The sequence below is a fragment of the Vulpes lagopus genome, chromosome 6, assembly GCF_018345385.1.
Source record: "Vulpes lagopus strain Blue_001 chromosome 6, ASM1834538v1, whole genome shotgun sequence".
Classification (NCBI taxonomy): Eukaryota; Metazoa; Chordata; class Mammalia; order Carnivora; family Canidae; genus Vulpes; species Vulpes lagopus.
Genome location: NC_054829.1, coordinates 72,342,919 through 72,360,627, shown reverse-complemented (window position 1 = coordinate 72,360,627; position 17,709 = coordinate 72,342,919). Strand labels below are relative to the sequence as shown.

At 42.3% G+C, this 17,709-nt stretch overlaps 2 protein-coding genes and 1 pseudogene across 8 annotated transcripts in view; all 3 read right to left on the bottom strand.

Annotated features, from left to right (window-relative positions):
* The window catches only part of ATXN3 (ataxin 3), a 36,209-nt gene extending 28,052 nt beyond the window's left edge, over positions 1-8,157 (bottom strand). For 3 of the 7 annotated variants that reach the window (XM_041759153.1, XM_041759150.1, XM_041759152.1), the window contains exons 1-5: positions 8,079-8,157; positions 2,511-2,675; positions 2,235-2,279; positions 513-598; positions 24-90 (exon numbers count right to left, since the gene is read on the bottom strand). In XM_041759153.1, coding sequence (XP_041615087.1) covers positions 24-90; positions 513-598; positions 2,235-2,279; positions 2,511-2,675; positions 8,079-8,102 — 387 coding nt within the window. In that variant the 5' untranslated portion in view covers positions 8,103-8,157. Of the gene's footprint in view, positions 1-23; positions 91-512; positions 599-2,234; positions 2,280-2,510; positions 2,676-8,078 lie in introns of those variants that run through there. The other 4 variants (XM_041759151.1, XM_041759154.1, XM_041759155.1 and 1 more) reach the window with 4 other exon arrangements.
* A 3,828-nt stretch (positions 8,158-11,985) lies between these two features.
* On the bottom strand, positions 11,986-17,624 carry NDUFB1 (NADH:ubiquinone oxidoreductase subunit B1). Its single transcript, XM_041758905.1, has 3 exons — positions 17,468-17,624; positions 13,022-13,166; positions 11,986-12,097 (listed from the first exon to the last, which is right to left on the bottom strand). Exons 1-3 carry the CDS (start codon positions 17,559-17,561, stop codon positions 12,061-12,063), a joined length of 276 nt encoding a protein of 91 aa, XP_041614839.1. The 5' UTR covers positions 17,562-17,624; the 3' UTR covers positions 11,986-12,060.
* On the bottom strand, positions 13,571-13,700 carry LOC121494140 (annotated as a pseudogene).
* Positions 17,625-17,709: the final 85 nt, after the last annotated feature.

The window sequence follows — 17,709 nt, the reverse complement described above, 5'->3', positions numbered from 1 at the left end:
ACGGGGAAGGGGAGAAACATTACCTGTTTCCCTAATTTTCTAACTGTAAACCAGTGTTCTTTGTAATTGCATATAAATGATCTTTCATTTCTAGAAAAAGAAAAAAAAATACATACACAAGTTGAAATAGTAGAGTTCATATTCATTTAGTTTATCTATTGGCAAGTACTATAAAAAACATTACGATTATTTACAGCTAAGGATCACTGGTTTTTAAGAAATTACAAAACGGTATAATTCTCTCTGCAGATTAGCAATGCCATGCAAAAACACTGGCATCACACAGCATTTAAGGATCAGCTCTGTGCTGCCACACACTGAGGTGTGGGGAAGGCTCAGTGGGCAGATATCCATAGACATCCCCAAAAGATATAATAGGAAATTCTAAGGGAATGAAACCGGGAACATCAAAACAAAAGCATTCAAAATATACTTGAAAAATATACTTTTTTCTTCTTTAAGAAATTCTAACTTTAAAAGTCAAATTTAGGAAAAGCAATATAAAATCTTACATGGGATCGATCCTGAGCCTCTGATACTCCGGACTGTTGAAGAGAATTAGTTCTAAACCCCAAACTTTCAAGGCATTGCTTATAACCTGTTTAAAAAAAAAGAAAAAAAAAGCAACTTTCCATGAGCTAAACTATCAATTCCAAATTTAAGTAGTGTGGTCATGTGAAGTGTATAAACAACTGTACTTTATGTATAATTTTCCCTGGAAAGTTACGGTTTTTAAAAAAAGTTTGTATGTATAGATATATCACTAAATCCATAAAGAACAAACATAGCATTAAAAGAGTGCTATTTACACTAGGTTTCTGGAACGTTCCAGAGAAGCACACAGTTCCTAGATGAAACTGCCTCAAAAATCCAGATGTATATTTGATCCAGCAGGTACTATTCTTAAAACCAGTCCAATATATGCATGTGATAATTTGGCTGCTATGGATCCTGCTTTAGAAAAGCTATATTCAACTCAGAACCTGGGCTGTCAGTAGTGATGAAAATTTTGTTTATTAGGAGTTCTTCCTGGGAATTTAAACTGAAGCTCTCAGACTTTAAGCTTCTATTATCATGGGTTTATAATTCATAGGGGGAAAGAAAACCAGAACAAAAAATAAATCTGATTACTTCAAGCTGTCTGAGAAAACAAAATGGATTTCTGAAAACCTACTATCTGCCCTCCAGGGTGGCCAACAAAGAAGGGAGTGAAGCAGGCACTAGCTTGGATACAAAGTGAATGCAATGTGGTGGACAAAGGTGAATGGGCACCAAGAACAGCTCTACACAAATAGGCCATGGTGGGTGCCAGGCCTGCTCGAGCTTCCCCTAGCCCTGTGGCAGTGGCTGCACACTGCCATCCACAGTGCTGGGTGGAAATGCTCCTTAGTGGGGAATCCAGGAGGACAGCCACAGGGGGGTACAACAGAGGTATCTGTAGAAACAGACACCCCAAGAAGAGGTTCTGAAAGAACTCTGGACACACCTCCCAAGGGTGAGAAACAGAATGAAAGACCCAGATAAAAGAATCTCACAAGCACATCTACCATCACCCACAGAATTCAAGGGGAGTGTAAGTTTCAAAAAAAAAAAAAACAAGCAAAAGCCACGGACCATAATAAAGAGATACAGTCCTGGTAGACGGATTTAAATGGAAGGTAGTAAGCTGCTGCATTTTCTCAAATTTATACAAGTAGTAAGTTTGAAATACTGTGACTTATTGGAATTATGGTTATCAGCATCCAGATGTAAATTAAATCATCTCCTTTCAAAAAGCCCTAATCTAGAAATGAGGGCTCGGGGGTGCCGGGGTGGCTCAGTCAGTTAAGTGTCTGACTCTTGATCTCAACTCAGGTCTTGATCTCAGGGTCATGAGTTCAAGCCTCGTGTTGGGATCCAGGCTGGGTATGGAACTTACTTTAAAAAAATAAATAATAAAATAAAATGAAGGTTCTACAATCCTAATTTTCATGTTTAACTCTATAAAAATCCAGTACTCTAGAGTTTAATCACATACTTTTTTTTTCAGTTTTTTTTCCTTGTGCTCTACAGCTGATTTTTATTTTTTTTATAATCTTATACTCTTAGACACTAACTATTGGAGGAATTTCTGAAGGTCGCATCATTACAGTGATCATGAAAGGCTGTGAAGAGATATTCATATCAACCATATCCTTAGCTTGAACAGTGCCTGGGACATAAACAACCCTTAGTACATGCCTGTGACTACTTACTTGAATAGAGAAAAAACCACTGTCATCCATATTTCCAGAAGGCTGCTGTTTAATGTGGATAGGTAGTTGAGGCGGGGGTTGAGGGTGGGGAGAGAAGGATTAAAACTGTCATTAGTGTGCATTTTTAAAATAACATCTTGTGCAATCCCATTTATACAGTCAAGAGCAGAGTTATAATTAACAAGTCAGTGCCCCATAGGAAAAATGGTGCATCCGTTTCTAAACAGTACCCACATTTTAAAAAAAAACACAATTTCGTGAATTTAAAATCAGTACCTGTAAAAATGTGCGATAGTCTTCACTAGTAACTCCTCCTTCTGCCATTCTCATCCTCTCTTCTTCATCTAGCTGATGCGCAATTGAAGATAATTCCACAGGGCTAAAATATTCTCCTTGCAATAGATTATTCAAGCAATGTTGAGCACAAAGTGAGCCTTCTTGCTAATATTTCCAAAAGAAAAAATTCAAATGTGACTTGTGAAACAAGATTTGTACAGTATCTTCCTCTATTTTTTTTTTCCAGTATCTTCCTCTAAAGAGAATTTAATCATTAACTCAACAGAGCCAAACTGAACCTTTTTGGCTTTTGATAAGCATGATTAACATTAAGTACATGAATTTTCATTTTTTAACTCTTACAACTTTACCACTAATGAAACTACAATTATTTAGCTATGTGATCAAAAACTTAAGAATGATTTACATCAATCATTCTATCAAGTATGCCAAATTTCATGTTTTACTAGAAACTATAAAAACATTAGCATCTCTCATTTTCAGTATCTAAAACACACATATCTTTGGAGGTTCCACAGCAAATTTAAAATGCTGAAAGGGAACTTTAATCCCTAGATCATTTGTATTCTTTTAACAAGACAATCCACTTAATCTAAAAAGGAATTTGAGACCAATGAACAAAAGAATCTCAAGAATTGATACAGGTAAGAAAGATCCTGTTTGAGGTTAATGAAGACTTGTAGCTAACTCTGCACAAAGTGTATATGTAGTATAGTACAATGAGCAAAACCTCCAAAAACCACCCCTGGAGCTCATTTCCAGACAAGCCAGCAAGAAGGACTGCATCCAAGCAGCCATGGGATGAATCATCGGTATCACTGGCTTCTTACTGTGGGGGGTGGAGGGAGTACAACTTTCCATGGGCACCAGGGTCTTCAAGTGCTGGGCAAATGGCTCTCACACAACCAGCACCCCAAATCTAAATCCAAGCTGCATGGCACTGAGCAGTCTGCTTATCACCCTGCTGCCTACAACAATGCCACTTTCTCATGCTTGCCTTCTAAGGAAGATTCACTGGTAGATGATATCCCTTCCTGTGAACACAAACCCCTCTGTAGGGGGATGGCAGAAGAGAACACTTTCTTCTCCTATTCCCTGGTCCTCTAAGATCTCCCTTTCCCCAGTATCATCTATGCCTTAACCCAACCTTTCTTACCTTGTGCAATTTGTTCTATGTTACACAATAGATGATGACCCCCTGGGGAGCCTTGGTGGCTCAGGTCATGATCCCAGAGTCCTGGGAAGCCCTGTATCTGGGCTCTGAGCTCAGCAGGGAGTCTGCTTCTTCCTCTCTCTCCGCCCCCCCCCCCATACTCTTTCTGTCAAATAAATAAAATCTAAAACAAAACAAAAATAGATGGTGACTCCAAAGAACCCTGGAAGACACATATTTTTCCTGATGAATAAATTTTTCTTTTTTTTTAAATTTTTTTGTTTTATTTATTTATGATAGGCACACAGTGAGAGAGAGAGAGGCAGAGACATAGGCAGAGGGAGAAGCAGGCTCCATGCACCGGGAGCCCGACGTGGGACTTGATCCCGGGTCTCCAGGATCGCGCCCTGGGCCAAAGGCAGGCGCTAAACCGCTGCGCCACCCAGGGATCCCTGAATAAATTTTTCTAGGAGCAAATTTCAGCTTCTGAAAATGATACAGGGTATGTATACAACAGAATCAGAAGGGAGCACTGAGACAGTCTCAAAACGTACACACTGTATGATTCCATTTACTAAAGCTCAAAAACAGACAAAACTAATCTATGATGCTAGAATTCAGGACAGTGATTGTCCTTGCAGGGGTGAAGGTGGGATGGAGGGAGAGCATCTGAAAGAGGGCCTAAGTGGAGCTTATGGGATGTAGGTAATGTTCTGTTACCTGATCTAAGCATTATTTACATATGTGTGTCCACTTTGTCAGAACTTAGAGCTGTACTATGATGATCTGTGTACCCCTAACATGTGATTGTTACACTTAAAAAGGTTCAAATAATAACAAAAAACCTCTGCTAAGATACAGCTATTTCACATGCCAAGAGCTATTTACTATAGTGACCAGACACTGGATTTTCTGGAAACAGTTCTAATGCAAATTTTCTTTTTTTTTTTTTAAGATTTTATTTATTCATTCATAGAGACACACATAGGGTGTGTGTCTGTGAGAGAGAGAGAGACAGAGAGACAGAGAGACAGAGACACAGGCATAGGGAAAAGCAGGCTCCATGCAGGGAGCCTGACATGGGACTCGATCCTGGGTCTCCAGGATCACGCCCCACATTGCAGGGGGATACTACTGATTACAACAGAAACCAGGCAGAAACCTAAGGGTATGCTCAGAAATGGCCCTAATGTAAAGGGCCACACAGTCAACCCAGCAGATCTTCATCTCATCTCAGTGGTAAGTCTCATGCTCTACTGTGAGGCTCAGCAAACACAAGCATCTGAATCACAAGAACAGCCAGCACATCTACAGTATACATGCCAGGAAGCATTCCAAGTGCTTAACTGAGGTAGACACTTTATTATCCTCCTATCTTCCAGGAGGAAACTGGAGCAGAGAGACTTAGTAAGTAACCAGCCCAAGATGTATGTGCAGTAAATGGCAGAGCTAGGATTCAAACCCAGCAAAAGTTTCAAGTCTGTGATATTATTACTTTCTCAAGCCACTTAGCTGGGATTCCTAAACCTCAAATATCCTAAAGGCAATTAGGAACCAGAATCACCACAGAGCAAAATGAAGATCATGAAGTTAAAGCTCAGCATCTTTTAAGTATTTTTATTAATTTGAAACACAATCCCAACAAATTTGATTATCATTCTTAGTTCACATTACATGAAAAGTATCAATGGAGATGGCACAGTGACTGTACCAAGAGCAGGCAGCAACAGAAATGGCAATGAAAATACCAGACTCCAGGGGATCCCTGGGTGGGTAAGCGGTTTAGCACCTGCCTTTGGCCTAGGGCACAATCCTGGAGTCCCAGGATCGAGTCCTGCGTCGGGCTCCCGGCATGGAGCCTGCTTCTGTCTCTGCCTCTCTCTCTCTCTCTCTCTATGTCTATCATGAATAAATAAATAAATAAATCTTAAAAAAAAAAAAAGGAAGGAAGGAAGGAAGAAAAGGAAGGAAGGAAGGAAGGAAGGAAGGAAGGAAGGAAGGAAGGAAGGAAGGAAAAATACCAGACTCCAGAACTAAAACAAAAACCAAGATACTCAGCAGTTAGTGACCATTTAATAATAGGTTAAAGTTATGGGCTGGCAAACTCTAGCCTATAAGCCAAATCCAACCTGCTCCAGCAGCTAAGGATGGTTTTTATGCTTTTATTTTTTTTTTTAATTTTTATTTTAAGATATTTTTATTTATTTTAGAAAGCGTGCACAGGCAAATGGGGAGAGACATGGAGAAAGAATCTGAAGCCGACTCTGTGCTCAGTATGAACCCCACTCAGGGCTGGATCCTATAACCCCTGAGATCATGACCTGAGCCAAAACCAAGAGCCAGCTGCTCGACTGACTGAGCCATCCAGGCGCCCAGGTTTCTATGATTTTAATGGTTGGGGAACACAGACATACACACACAAACAAGAATACGTGAAGCCATATACAACCTGCAAAGCTTAAAATACTTACAGAAAAACTAAGTTAGATAAATAGTACCATCCACATCTCAGAACCTTAAGAAACTCTCTTGATTCATTCAAATATTTATTGAGCAATTACTATCTGCCAGGCACTATCTTGGGCACTGCGGACAGATCACTGAACAACTGTTGCATTCTAACTTAAGAGAGGACACTCAAAGTGATAACTCTGAAAATGGGGGATACCAATATTCCAAGAGAAAGTAGCTGCAAGGTCTGCTATGGGCAGGTATCTTTATATACGCAGCTTCCTTAAAGCCAAAGGTGGTTCTCTGGCTGTAGCAAAGGTTAAATATGTGTGGCAGAGGGGAAGAGAATGTGCTAGGAAATGGCCTATCAAGCTAAAACATTCCCAGAATGGACTATGTATGAGATTGACAATGGGCCCTATGGTTACAAGGTGCTTTCCATTCTTGAACTATGCTTCAAAAAACCTTACCAGCCTTCTATTGAGCACATATAAGTTGACGATAAAGGTAAATTGTACTCAAGTACCTTTAAAGCCGTCAGATCACAGATGTCGATAACTGAGAGCGACTTCCTTCAGGAAACTAGACCTTTATGAGGCTAGATAGAGCCCAGCTTCTTTTGATCTGGTGGTTCAGTAGTTACCTTCACTGAAATCTATGCAGATAGTGACCCATATCCACCAATCAGTATTTGTAAAAACATACAGCTCTCAGGAGATGGTGTGGAAATGTTTAAAGTCTTCCACTTGAAACAGCTGGTCCTACACTAAAGCTTTTGAAAATTAGTAATAAAAATATGTGTACATAGGGTTCTCTTTATCCAATCTCCTTAGTCAAGCAACTAAATTTCTCTTGTCCAAGATTCATAAATCATGTCAATCAAAAGACTAGTGATAACTATGCCACTGAGCCCTTCCCCACACCTAAAAACTGGTCTACCCCAGGCCCAAAACGTGCTAAGATCGTTTCTATAAGGAAAAGCACTCCATTTATCAATTTGTTTAAATCTGACGTGTGTGAGTTTTTCAGTGGACAAGTACTTAACACAATCAGACCCCTTTGCTCCTACTCAGCCGTGGCCTCCCCAGGCGCCCTTTCCAAACAAGAAACTATTATGAAACAATATATCCTGTGCCAAATTGTCCTGAGGAAGGTTTCACTCACACCCAAATAAGCATGTTTACTGTCTGTGAGAAAAGATGGGTTTGTCCACGTGCCACAAACGGCATCTCCAAAGTGCGTGGTTGTCCAAGAACCAGACGACGACAGCGAGGCGGGCCCCAGCACAACCAGTCCGGCCCACTCCCGATGCCTGCCCAGAGAGGCTGCCCTTCGGCTCCGGGAGGGCCGACCACCCAAAGAAACGAGACCTAGACATCCCGAAACAAAACGTCCTGCGACGACTTCCCTGTTTAGGGGCGCGCAGGATTTCCTCCCTCCCTCCCCAGGTGTCAGGCCCTACACGGGACGAGCCCAGGTCCCCGCCCGCGCCAGGCTTCCGGACCGAGTGCGGGGGACGCGAACACAACCCGAAGGTCCGAGTCTGAGAGGTTCCAACACAGAGTCGAGGAGCCCAGAGAAGGAAAAGTTCATTCCGCCAGGAGTGGGGCTGGGGCGCGGGGCGGAGTTAGGAAGGGGCGCGGCACTCGTCCGGGGGTGACCGGCCAGACGCCGAGCGAAGTGGAGGGGAAGCGCACAGCCCGCCCACCGGCGGCCCCCTCTCGTGCCCCCGGCGCCCCCGGCCCTGCCTCGGTCCCTCCCAGCTCCCCGGCGTCCCCGGCCCGGGCAGAGGGCGCGGTGGGGACGTCAGGAAGCTCCCCCGCGCCCGGCCCGGCCTGGGATGCGCGACTCGGGCCCCCGCCAGCTCTCCAGGAGGACCCGCACCGCGCCGCACCGCGGCCACCGCGCGGCGGGCAAGCTCCCCGCCAAACTCGGACACTCACTTTCTCGTGGAAGATGGACTCCATGTTTATTTGTCTGGAGCCAACGGCCCCCGCGCCGAAACACCCCCTCCAGCCCCGCCCCTCGGCCCCACCCCGTCTCCCGCCCCGCCCCGCCTCGAGCCCCCTGCCCACGTGCCTCGCCCCGACCAATCACCCCCGAGGACGGGCGTCACGTGGGGCGGAGAGCGAGTGCACGCCGGGGCGGGAGAGGCGAGGACACGTGACCTTTGCAGCGCGTCCTCCCACTTCCTTTTATCTGGCCGGCTGGGGGTGCTGCAGCGCCCCCTGCGGCCTGGAGGAACCCCCTGCTTCCCACCCATTGCTATGGATTTTCAGGCTTGCTCAAGGGGTCTGGATAAGGAATACCTGGGTTATGCGTTCTCTTATGATTTTCCACGTTGTACTTCCTCCTAATCATCTGCGTATCAGATATGATTATTATTATTTTTGATATCTTTCTCCTCCTCCCCCACTGAAAGCCATTCCATTCCCAACACCTAGCACTTGCCTAAAAATGTAATTAATATTTATATGGAGCTTACTGTAAGGTAGGCATTCTTTTCTTCTTAAACTACTTTGCACATATTAACGAATTTAATACAACAACCTTGTAGGTGTTGTTATGATTCCTGTTTCATACGTGAGGACACGGGTGCACAGGGAGGTTAAGAAAAGAACCGTGTCCAAGGTCCACTACTGAGTTGGGGTCCAAATCCAGACACCTTGTTACTAGCGTCTGCCTTCTGACCCTGAAGAGTAAGCATGAGTCGGAGAAACTGAAAAGCCCAGTAAAGTGGGAGAAGGGTGTTGATGAAACTGAAAGAGTAGGAAAGAAGCAGGTTTAACCTTGAAATTAGGTTAAGGCAGGTATTTTTTTTTAATTTTAAGATTTTATTTATTTATTCATGAGAGAGAGAGAGAGAGGCAGAGACTGAGGCAGAGGGAGAAGCAGGCTCCATGCAGGGAGCCCGACGTGGGACTCGATCCTGGACTGTGGGATCACACCCTGAGCCAAAGGCAGATGCTCAACTGCTGAGCCATCCAGGCATCCCAGCAGGTATGATTTTTAGACAGTTGAGGAGCTATATAAAATTTTTAAAGGAGAAGAGATTTGCATTTTACAAAGATCACTCTAGCTGCAGGAAAGAGCTGATGCTGCGGAAGGAATCTTGGGAGAGATGATGGTGTTTGGGCTAATGACCTGTAGTGGAGAGAAGACCATTTTGAGAGATTAGGAAGGTGGGGAGACTTAGTAGAACTGAGTGAGAGTGAAGGACACAGAAATGTTAGGGGTGATGTCTGGGTTTCTGCCCCAGAGAGCCACTGAGGTAGGAATAGTATTCACTGAGATAGGGAATACTGGAGGAAGGGGCAAGGTTTGGGAAATATCTGTGAGATAGAAGACAAGTAATATATACCTATTTATATATATAAATGGTCAGGAGTTCAGGGGCTTGGTTTTATGGTAAAATGGGGAGTTATTCACAGGAGTGAATAAAATCATCTAAGGGAAAACGAAGAGATTGAGAAGAGGATTTAGAGCAGAACCTTCAGGGTCAAGAAGGAATAGCCAAGGACAAGGGAGGAAAACTTGGAGAGTGTAGTTATCAAAGCCCTGAGAAGGAACGTTTCAAGAATCAGTCTGTCAGTTGCTGCCAAGAGATCCTGCAACATAAGGACTTACAGGAGTCCACTAAATTATGCTGCTATGGAGACCACTGGGGACTTGGGTGAGTGTAGGCTCAGAGGAACAGAAGGGGCAGCGGGAGATAAAGAAATGGAGTGTTCCAGTGAGGACCAGGTGCTCAATACTAGTCACTATTTACTGAAACCCTCGTGTGCATAGTCCACAATCCTGTCCTGGGGAAACAGTCCATGCATGTTCTTAGGGAACTGTGGCCTGACTGGGCAAATAAATCATGGTTTCATGAAGCAAAAAAATATGCAACCATTTTTTTCTGACTTTTTTTTTAAAAAGTGTGTACAGAAACTAATTTTTTGTTCATATACATTACAAATATCTGGAAGAATATACAGGGCACCTAGAGGTTATGTACAAGTTTGAGATGGTAAGAGAACTAGGTAAATAGGAGGCAGTGGTGGGAAGACTTTTCACTGTATACAGTTTTATTCTTGATTTTTAAACCACTTAATGTATTATTCAGAAAAAAAATGTGACTGTATTCATTTCTTATGGCTGCTGCAAAGCATCACAAACTCGGTGGCTAAAAACAACAGAAATTTATCCTCTAAATATTCTTGAGGCCAGAAGCCTGAAACCAGTCAGCGGAACCATACTCCATGGTCACAGGGAGAATCCTTTCCTTATTTCTTCCAGTTTCTAGATGCTCCTAGCATTAGTTGGCTTGTGATTGCAAGCAAGACTCTAACCTCGGCTTTGGTCTTCTTCACATGGCCTTCTGTGTCTCTGTCCTCTCCTCTTTCAAGAACTAATGATTGGATTTAGATCCTACTCTAATCCAGAGTAATTCATGCTGAGACCTTAATTACATTAACAAAGACCCAGCAGTAATAATTAGAGTACCATTTCATTTTGCTTCTCCTAAATTCAGTATTACCTAAAACAAAATGTTTTCCGAGTAGTTGAACACAACAGGTAACGTGTATATATGCATGGAACCATCACGAGCAAGAGAATGAACCACCTATATCCCAATGTTTCCTTGTGCCCTCCTGTAATTCTTACCTCTAATCCTTTTCTGGACCTTGCTCCTCCAGGCAACCACTGATCTGCTTTAACTATAGTATACAGTTTCTAACATTTTAGATAAATGGATCCGTAAAGTGTGTGCTGTCTGGCTACATTCATCTAGGATAATTAATTTGAAATTCATCAATGTCATAGCAGTAGATCATTTCTTTTTTTAATGCTGAGTAGTATTCCATTGTATAGATTTAATACAATATATCTATTTGTTGATGGACATTTGGGTTAGCTCTAATTTTTTGCTATTATAAAGCTGCTATGAACATTCATGTAAGTCTTTGTGTGAACATAAGCTTTCCTTTATCTTGGATGAATACCTCAGAGTGGAATGGCTGGGTCATATGGTAGGTGTTATTTTCACTTGAAACCACTACACTGATTTCCAAAGTGGTACAACTCCTGGCAGCTATGTTTTACATTCTTGCCAGCAGAGTGTGAGGTCCAGGTGCTCTGCACCCTTGCCAACACCAGTAATAGGATCAGTCTTTTAATTTTAACCACTCTAATAGGTGTGTAGTGGTATCTCATTGTGGCTTAAATTTGCATTTCCGTAATGACTACTGATGTTGGGAGTCTTTTCGTGTGCTTTATTTGCCATCCTTTTATCTTTTTGGTGAAGTATCTATTAAATTTTGCTCACTTAAAAAATTGGGTTCGGGACACCTGGCTGGCTCAGTTGGAAGAACATGCAACTCTTGATCTCAGGGTTATGACTTTGAGCCCCACATTGGGTGTAGAGATTAAATAAATAAATGAATAATTTTTTAAAAATTGGGTTATCTTATTAAGTTATAAGGGTTCTTTACATATTCTAGATATAAGTTCTTTGTTGTATATTATGTTTTGCAAATTCTTTCCCCTGGTTTATGGCTGCCTTTTCCTAAGTGTTTTTTGAAGAACAAAAATTTCCAAAATTAGTTCATGCTTTATGTGTTGTATTCAAGAAATCTTTGCGAAACTCAAGGTCACTAAAATTTTCTGCTACTATCATCATTCTAAAGTACGGTTTTAAAAAAATTCTGAAAAATACCTGAGGAAAAAATTGGCTCTACTATTTAATAGTACTATGGCCTAAAATGAAGAAAACAAAATGAAAATTTAATTGTAAATTTACCATCAATGCACAATCAAGTACTTAATAATTATTTATTTTTAAGCTAAAAAGAATCAGACTTCATATTAAATAATGAATGTGCTTTTTTATTTCTCTCCTAACTTTTAAAATGTGAACATTCTGTAATTTAGTCACAGCCTTTACTTCCAGGTGACTTCTTCATTGGGTCTCAATTCCCTGTGTGGAAATTAAAAAGGAAGGAAAGGAAAAATTATAAATTAAACTTTTACAGGGGGGAAAGACTCAGAAGAATATGAACTCAATATCTTATATTCTATTAAATTGACCCATTACAATTTTTATATAGACTCAACATACTCATTCTATTGTCTCATGATTTTAAACTTTTACCATCCCTTTAATTTCATTTTTCCAAATTAAGGAACTACAATTTCTTAGTCTGTACAAAAGCTATTATCCTTTCAATGAGTTCATTTGAGGTTTTTCTGAACACCTTCCAATTCATTTATCTTTCTTGAAATCCTTAACTGTAAACCTCCTCTCCATAATGTTAATGCTGCTCAAGCCTCTGGTCCCTTGAGCTTTTCCCACCCAGCTGCATACCCAGTGGCAGCTTGCTAACTAACTTTCTGCCAAAAGAGTCATCTCCAGAGACACAATGGGACCAGGCAGCTGCCAGCTGCCTTCTGATCACTCAACCACCGCATCTCAAGCTCTCAAGCAGCGTTCCTGTGAATATAGCACCAAGCCACTATTAGTACCATAGATTTCAGCTACCTTCTGGCTTAAATGAGATAATATATGATAATATGTGAAAGCTGTATGAAAGGCTTTGGTGAGCTGGTTTAAAACTTTGTTTCTATAATACATTGCACCCTGAATGCCAAAAAAGAAAAAAGAAAGAAAAACTCAAACTATCTGAAATAGCCTGTTCATAAACTAAAGACTTATTGGCATTCCAAAGGTAATCATACAGTTTTGTAGAAGGATTAAACAACTAATGCTGCTAAACAATATAACTTGAATATAAGTCCTTGGGGCAAAATTTACCCTTGGTTTATTTTTGGCATATATGGTACTAAAAAGAATTATTACCAAGAGCTGGTTAATTGTTGGTTTAAAAAAAGTGTACAAACTAACCTTCTAAACAACAAACTCTTATTCCGGAAGGCAGTTAGCTTTTCATCATTCTTTCTGTCTAGGTAACATCCAAGGACAAACCCCATAGGCACAAATATATGTACCCAGTGGTCACGAACAATCTGAATTACGTTCATCTTAAGTGCTAGGAAAAAAAAAAAAAAGATTATCAGAAATATAACTGCCTTTGAAATATCTTGCAAAATTATATCTGACACAGGAAGGTAGCCCTGAATAGAAGGGATAGATGTTAAAAACCATAATAAGTCTCTTCAAATTTTCTTAGCATCAGAATGTAGTGATAAAATTAAAATTTACCTGATGACAATTATATAGGTGACAATGATCAGTATAAAAATTGCACTAAAATCAATTTATTAACTTTTTTCTAGCTCCACTAGTGATCTGATATAGTATAGCGCAGAGGAATGGTGAGTATAAAACAATTCTACCTGCAAAAGCTGAATATTTGCACCCTCCTACTATTTGTTTGAAGCTTTTACACATGTATAAAATATTTTCAGAGCCTCTTACAATGCTAAAACAAATATATTTTACTATTATGCCAAAAGCAGGATTCTTTAGTGAAGCTGTAATTACTGAAAATTATTTTTTCAATTAGCAGTAATTGTGACTCAGATAAACTCCACTAGCTACAATACTGCTACTGCAAAAAGCTAAAAACTAATTTTTGAAAGGAAAGGAGAGAAACTTTAAAAAAACAACTGCATTCAAAAAATGTCATGGTAGATCTCAACATCAACGGTTTTCAAAAGACATGGACAGAGGGGAATTTACTTTTATAGAATGACTACTAGGTACCAGAGCCATCGTATAATCTTATATATATTTAACATATAATAACTATTATTATTCTTTTTTATAGACTAGAAAACAGCTTAACCTAAACAGGTATAAAGTACACAGCTGGAATTCAAGCTCAGGTTTGTTCCAAAGCTCTATATCCCATTAGATTATAATACCTCTCTAAAAGACCTCTTCCTGAATTGATTATTTATGGTACTTAAGGACTTTTAAGTTCTAAGGGTTTCTAAAACGTAGAGGCAGAATAGCACTAGCAGTCACCACACAGAAAATAAATTGGCCTTAATTCAATAAAAATATGGTTGAATTATCAGTTTCTGTAAAAATGTGTGCCTAAAGATGACATCAAAATACATCTGCCTACACGTGAATCTAAGATGAGTAACTCATTTTTTTTTTATAATTTTTTTTTTATTTATTTATGATAGTCACACAGAGAGAGAGAGAGAGAGAGGCAGAGACACAGGCAGAGGGAGAAGCAGGCTCCATGCACCGGGAGCCCGATGTGGGATTCGATCCCGGGTCTCCAGGATCGCGCCCTGGGTCAAAGGCAGGCGCCAAACCGCTGCGCCACCCAGGGATCCCTAAGATGAGTAACTCATAGACAATGGCTGAGAAGGCATAGAACAACACCCTGGTAAGAGAATACAGTATCGCCAACAAGAGTGCTCAGCACCAAACTGTGCTAGGGTTAAGAAGACTGGATTCCTGCCTCTCCTAAGACACTGGTTCTCACACAAGTGAGAGAATTCTCTATTTCTCAGACTTCATCACTATTCAAAGGCACCAGACTAGAAAATGGCCATGAAGTTAATAGTTGCACAATTACTTTATATTTGATAGAGTATAATTATTACAGACAGCCGGTCCTATTCTGAATATCACTGATTTTGAAAATTATGTAAAGTTAATGAGATTTAAAATATATAACTTCCAGTTTAATCATTAAAGTTTCAGTCTATTGCCTACAGTGGGAAATTTCAAATGTGACTGTGCATCAAAAGCATCTGGGGAGACTTTATCAAAATACGGACTTCTGGGGACGCCTGGGTGGCTCAGTCAGTTGAGTGTCTCGCTCTTGGTCGTGATCTCATGGGTTGTGGGACTGGGGCAGAGGTCAGACTCCACACTTGATGGAAAGTTGGTTTCAAGATTCTCTCTCTCTGCCCCTCCTCCCCGTTGTGCTCTCATGCTCTCTCTAGTAAATAAATAAATCTTTAAAACACACAAACAAAATAGGGACTCTTGGTCCTCTTTCCTGGTGAGGCCAGAAAAACCTATAGTTGAAAGAACTCACCTGCTGATTCGATGCAAATAGTTCTCAGCAAACTTATCTTATTTTCTGTTAGCACCCTGCCTTCCTTAAGTAACATTATTTGCATTTTGATACTAAAGCACTTTGTGAATCTGACTAAGTGCCCACCAAAGTGGCCACTTGCTTAATAAACTTGAGCTAGTCAAGTATAGGAATGACAATACACGCCTTTATCAACTACTCTAACTTTGAAAGCACAAAAACTGCAAAATACTAGACAATATGGGTCTCTGTAGATGTAAAGTGGTCATGTATTCGGTCACCTGTCCCTCACAGGGTCCTCTAATTTCATAACAGGGGTCAAGCTTAACCCTCAGCTTGACCCTCACGTGGGTCAGATACTATATGTATTTTAACCAACCACATAAGTTTGCTTTATTGACTTAGTCCAAGACTGTTTTAAATAAGCTCATGGCCACCTCTGGGCTAGAAGGCATTATTGTTGGCCAGTAGCTACTTTGATTTGGCTCTACTCTGAGAAGAGGTGAGATAAGCCCCTGAGACTGGCTGTACGTAGGCTCTTACACACTCTCTACAAGTGAAGACTGACAGGAGGATTCTGTATATTAAAAATCCAGAGCTCAGTTCAGCCACCATTATTCCATCGCTAACAGGTAAATGACAAATCTTAGAACCAGAGGCATTTCATATTACACTATTATAATCTATTTAATGGGACTTTGGGAGCAGTTGCGTTAAACATAATTTGTTCTCTGTATTTTAGTGAGTGGATCACCAGAGAGGACAAAGATTTATGGACCTAAGGATGATTTCCTGGAGAATGGCTACGACAGGGGAATATAGACAGCCTCTGGTCATGAGCCCAAGATGATAAGGGGCTTTGTCTGATGGACAGAGGGCAGTGAGGTCCTGGGAGAGGCTCCAGTGAAAAAAGCCGAGGTTTGGATAAAGTGACATCTACATGGGTGCCCATGAGGACACTGTACATATTAGTGTCTTCTTTTTTTCCTTTTTTCCAGGGGGGGGGGGCGGGGAGCAAAGGGAGAAGGATGGAGTCTTCAGCAGGCTCCATGCCCAGCACAGAGCCTGATGTGGGGCACCACCTTACGTCCCTGAGATCATGACCTAAACTGAAATCAAGAGTTGTGATTAACCGACTGAGCCACCCAGGTGCCCCATTAGCGTCTTCTTTATAAGACTCGTGAAAAATCCTTATTTTACTTCAGAACTGAGACTTGCTATGGTGTTCCTAAGAAAAACTAGTTTTTATTTTATGGACTCAGCATCACATAACAGATGTAACCTAATCCTTTGTTACCAACATACCAAAATATGCTCCAAATGTTTTGCCTACTTCTAGAAAGAGCTGACTCTTGCAGCACTGTCAGGTATAGTTCTTACTGCTTTTCACGATCACTAACTCATGCAACCATCACAATACTGTGTGTGTATTTACTAATGTCCCCAAAGTAGTAGGCAAGTTTTTTTTTCCAGATGAGGAAATCCAGGGACAATCGATTTCACTTAGGGTCATAGATGCAGTTAAGTGGCAAAACCAGGATTAACACTCAGGAGGCCTGGCTTCTTGGTCCCAGCTATTTGTGTTATTGTCTGGTAAGGTAACTCTACAGATAAACATTTAGACTGACCTCGCTCAGCACTGTCTTGTATTTCTTAACATTACTTTTTCTACCGGATTTCCCCCGCCTAACTTCTAAACAGAAAACTGTATGTGCTGCGTATTTTGGTAAGTCAATTCACCTGTGTTGTGGAACACAGGTGCACAGACAAACGTCTAAGACTGAGGCCTAACTCTCACTGGTCCCCACGGCATCCTACACCGTCCTGGACACTGACCTCCTTGAGGTCTGGACTGTGTCTAAATAAACCGTGACCCTGGAACCCCAGGACGAACTAGCTATAACGTTTTTTAAAGATTATCTGATGTGCGTGTATGGAACGGTCGGCTCGAGAGGGTTCGCGATTTGCAAGAGGAGGCTGGTTGGTCTCCCGTCCTGAGCCACCAGGAACCGCAGCGCAGCAGCGCCGTCCCCCCTGCGGATCCCCCAGGAGCGTGGTCCGGCCTGTCTCCTCTCCGGTCCGGGCAGGCGCGGCCGCCGGGGAGGAACGGGAGCCCACCTGTCCGCGGGAAGAAGCCGCCCTCTCCCGGCCCCGGCCCCGGCCCCGGCCCCGGCCCCGGCCCCGCCCCGGCCCCCGCCCCGGCCCCCGCCCCGCCGCTCGCGAGCCCCGCCGAGGCCCGGCCCACCCTCGCCTGCACACAGCGCCGCCGAGGCCTTTCCCGGGGCGGGACTCTCCCCTCCCGCAGCGCGGGGGCCCAGACCCACCTGCACCCGGGCGGCTCCAACGACCCCGCGACCAAGGGCAGCCGCGAGCCCAGCCACCCGCGCCGGCGGAAGCGGCGGCCTTGGGACGTGCCATTCGCCGCGCCCGCGCGGAGAGGGGTGGCGCTGGGAAGCCACAGCGTTTCTTCCGCTGGGAGCCCGACTCTTTTCGTGCTTGCTTCAGCCCTCGCACATTACAAATTACCTAAAAATGAAACTTCTGCCCTAGGTGACGAGACTTGCTG

Excerpts from the sequence above, each read along its gene's own strand:
- NDUFB1 (XM_041758905.1), bottom strand. The coding sequence starts at position 17,561 with ATGGCACGTCCCAAGGCCGCCGCTTCCGCCGGCGCGGGTGGCTGGGCT. Across the intron at positions 13,167-17,467 it reads TTGGAGCCGCCCGGGTGCAG|CACTTAAGATGAACGTAATT; the intron begins GTGGGTCTGGGC and ends TTTTTTTCCTAG. Across the intron at positions 12,098-13,021 it reads AAGAGTTTGTTGTTTAGAAG|GGAATTGAGACCCAATGAAG; the intron begins GTTAGTTTGTAC and ends ATTTCCACACAG.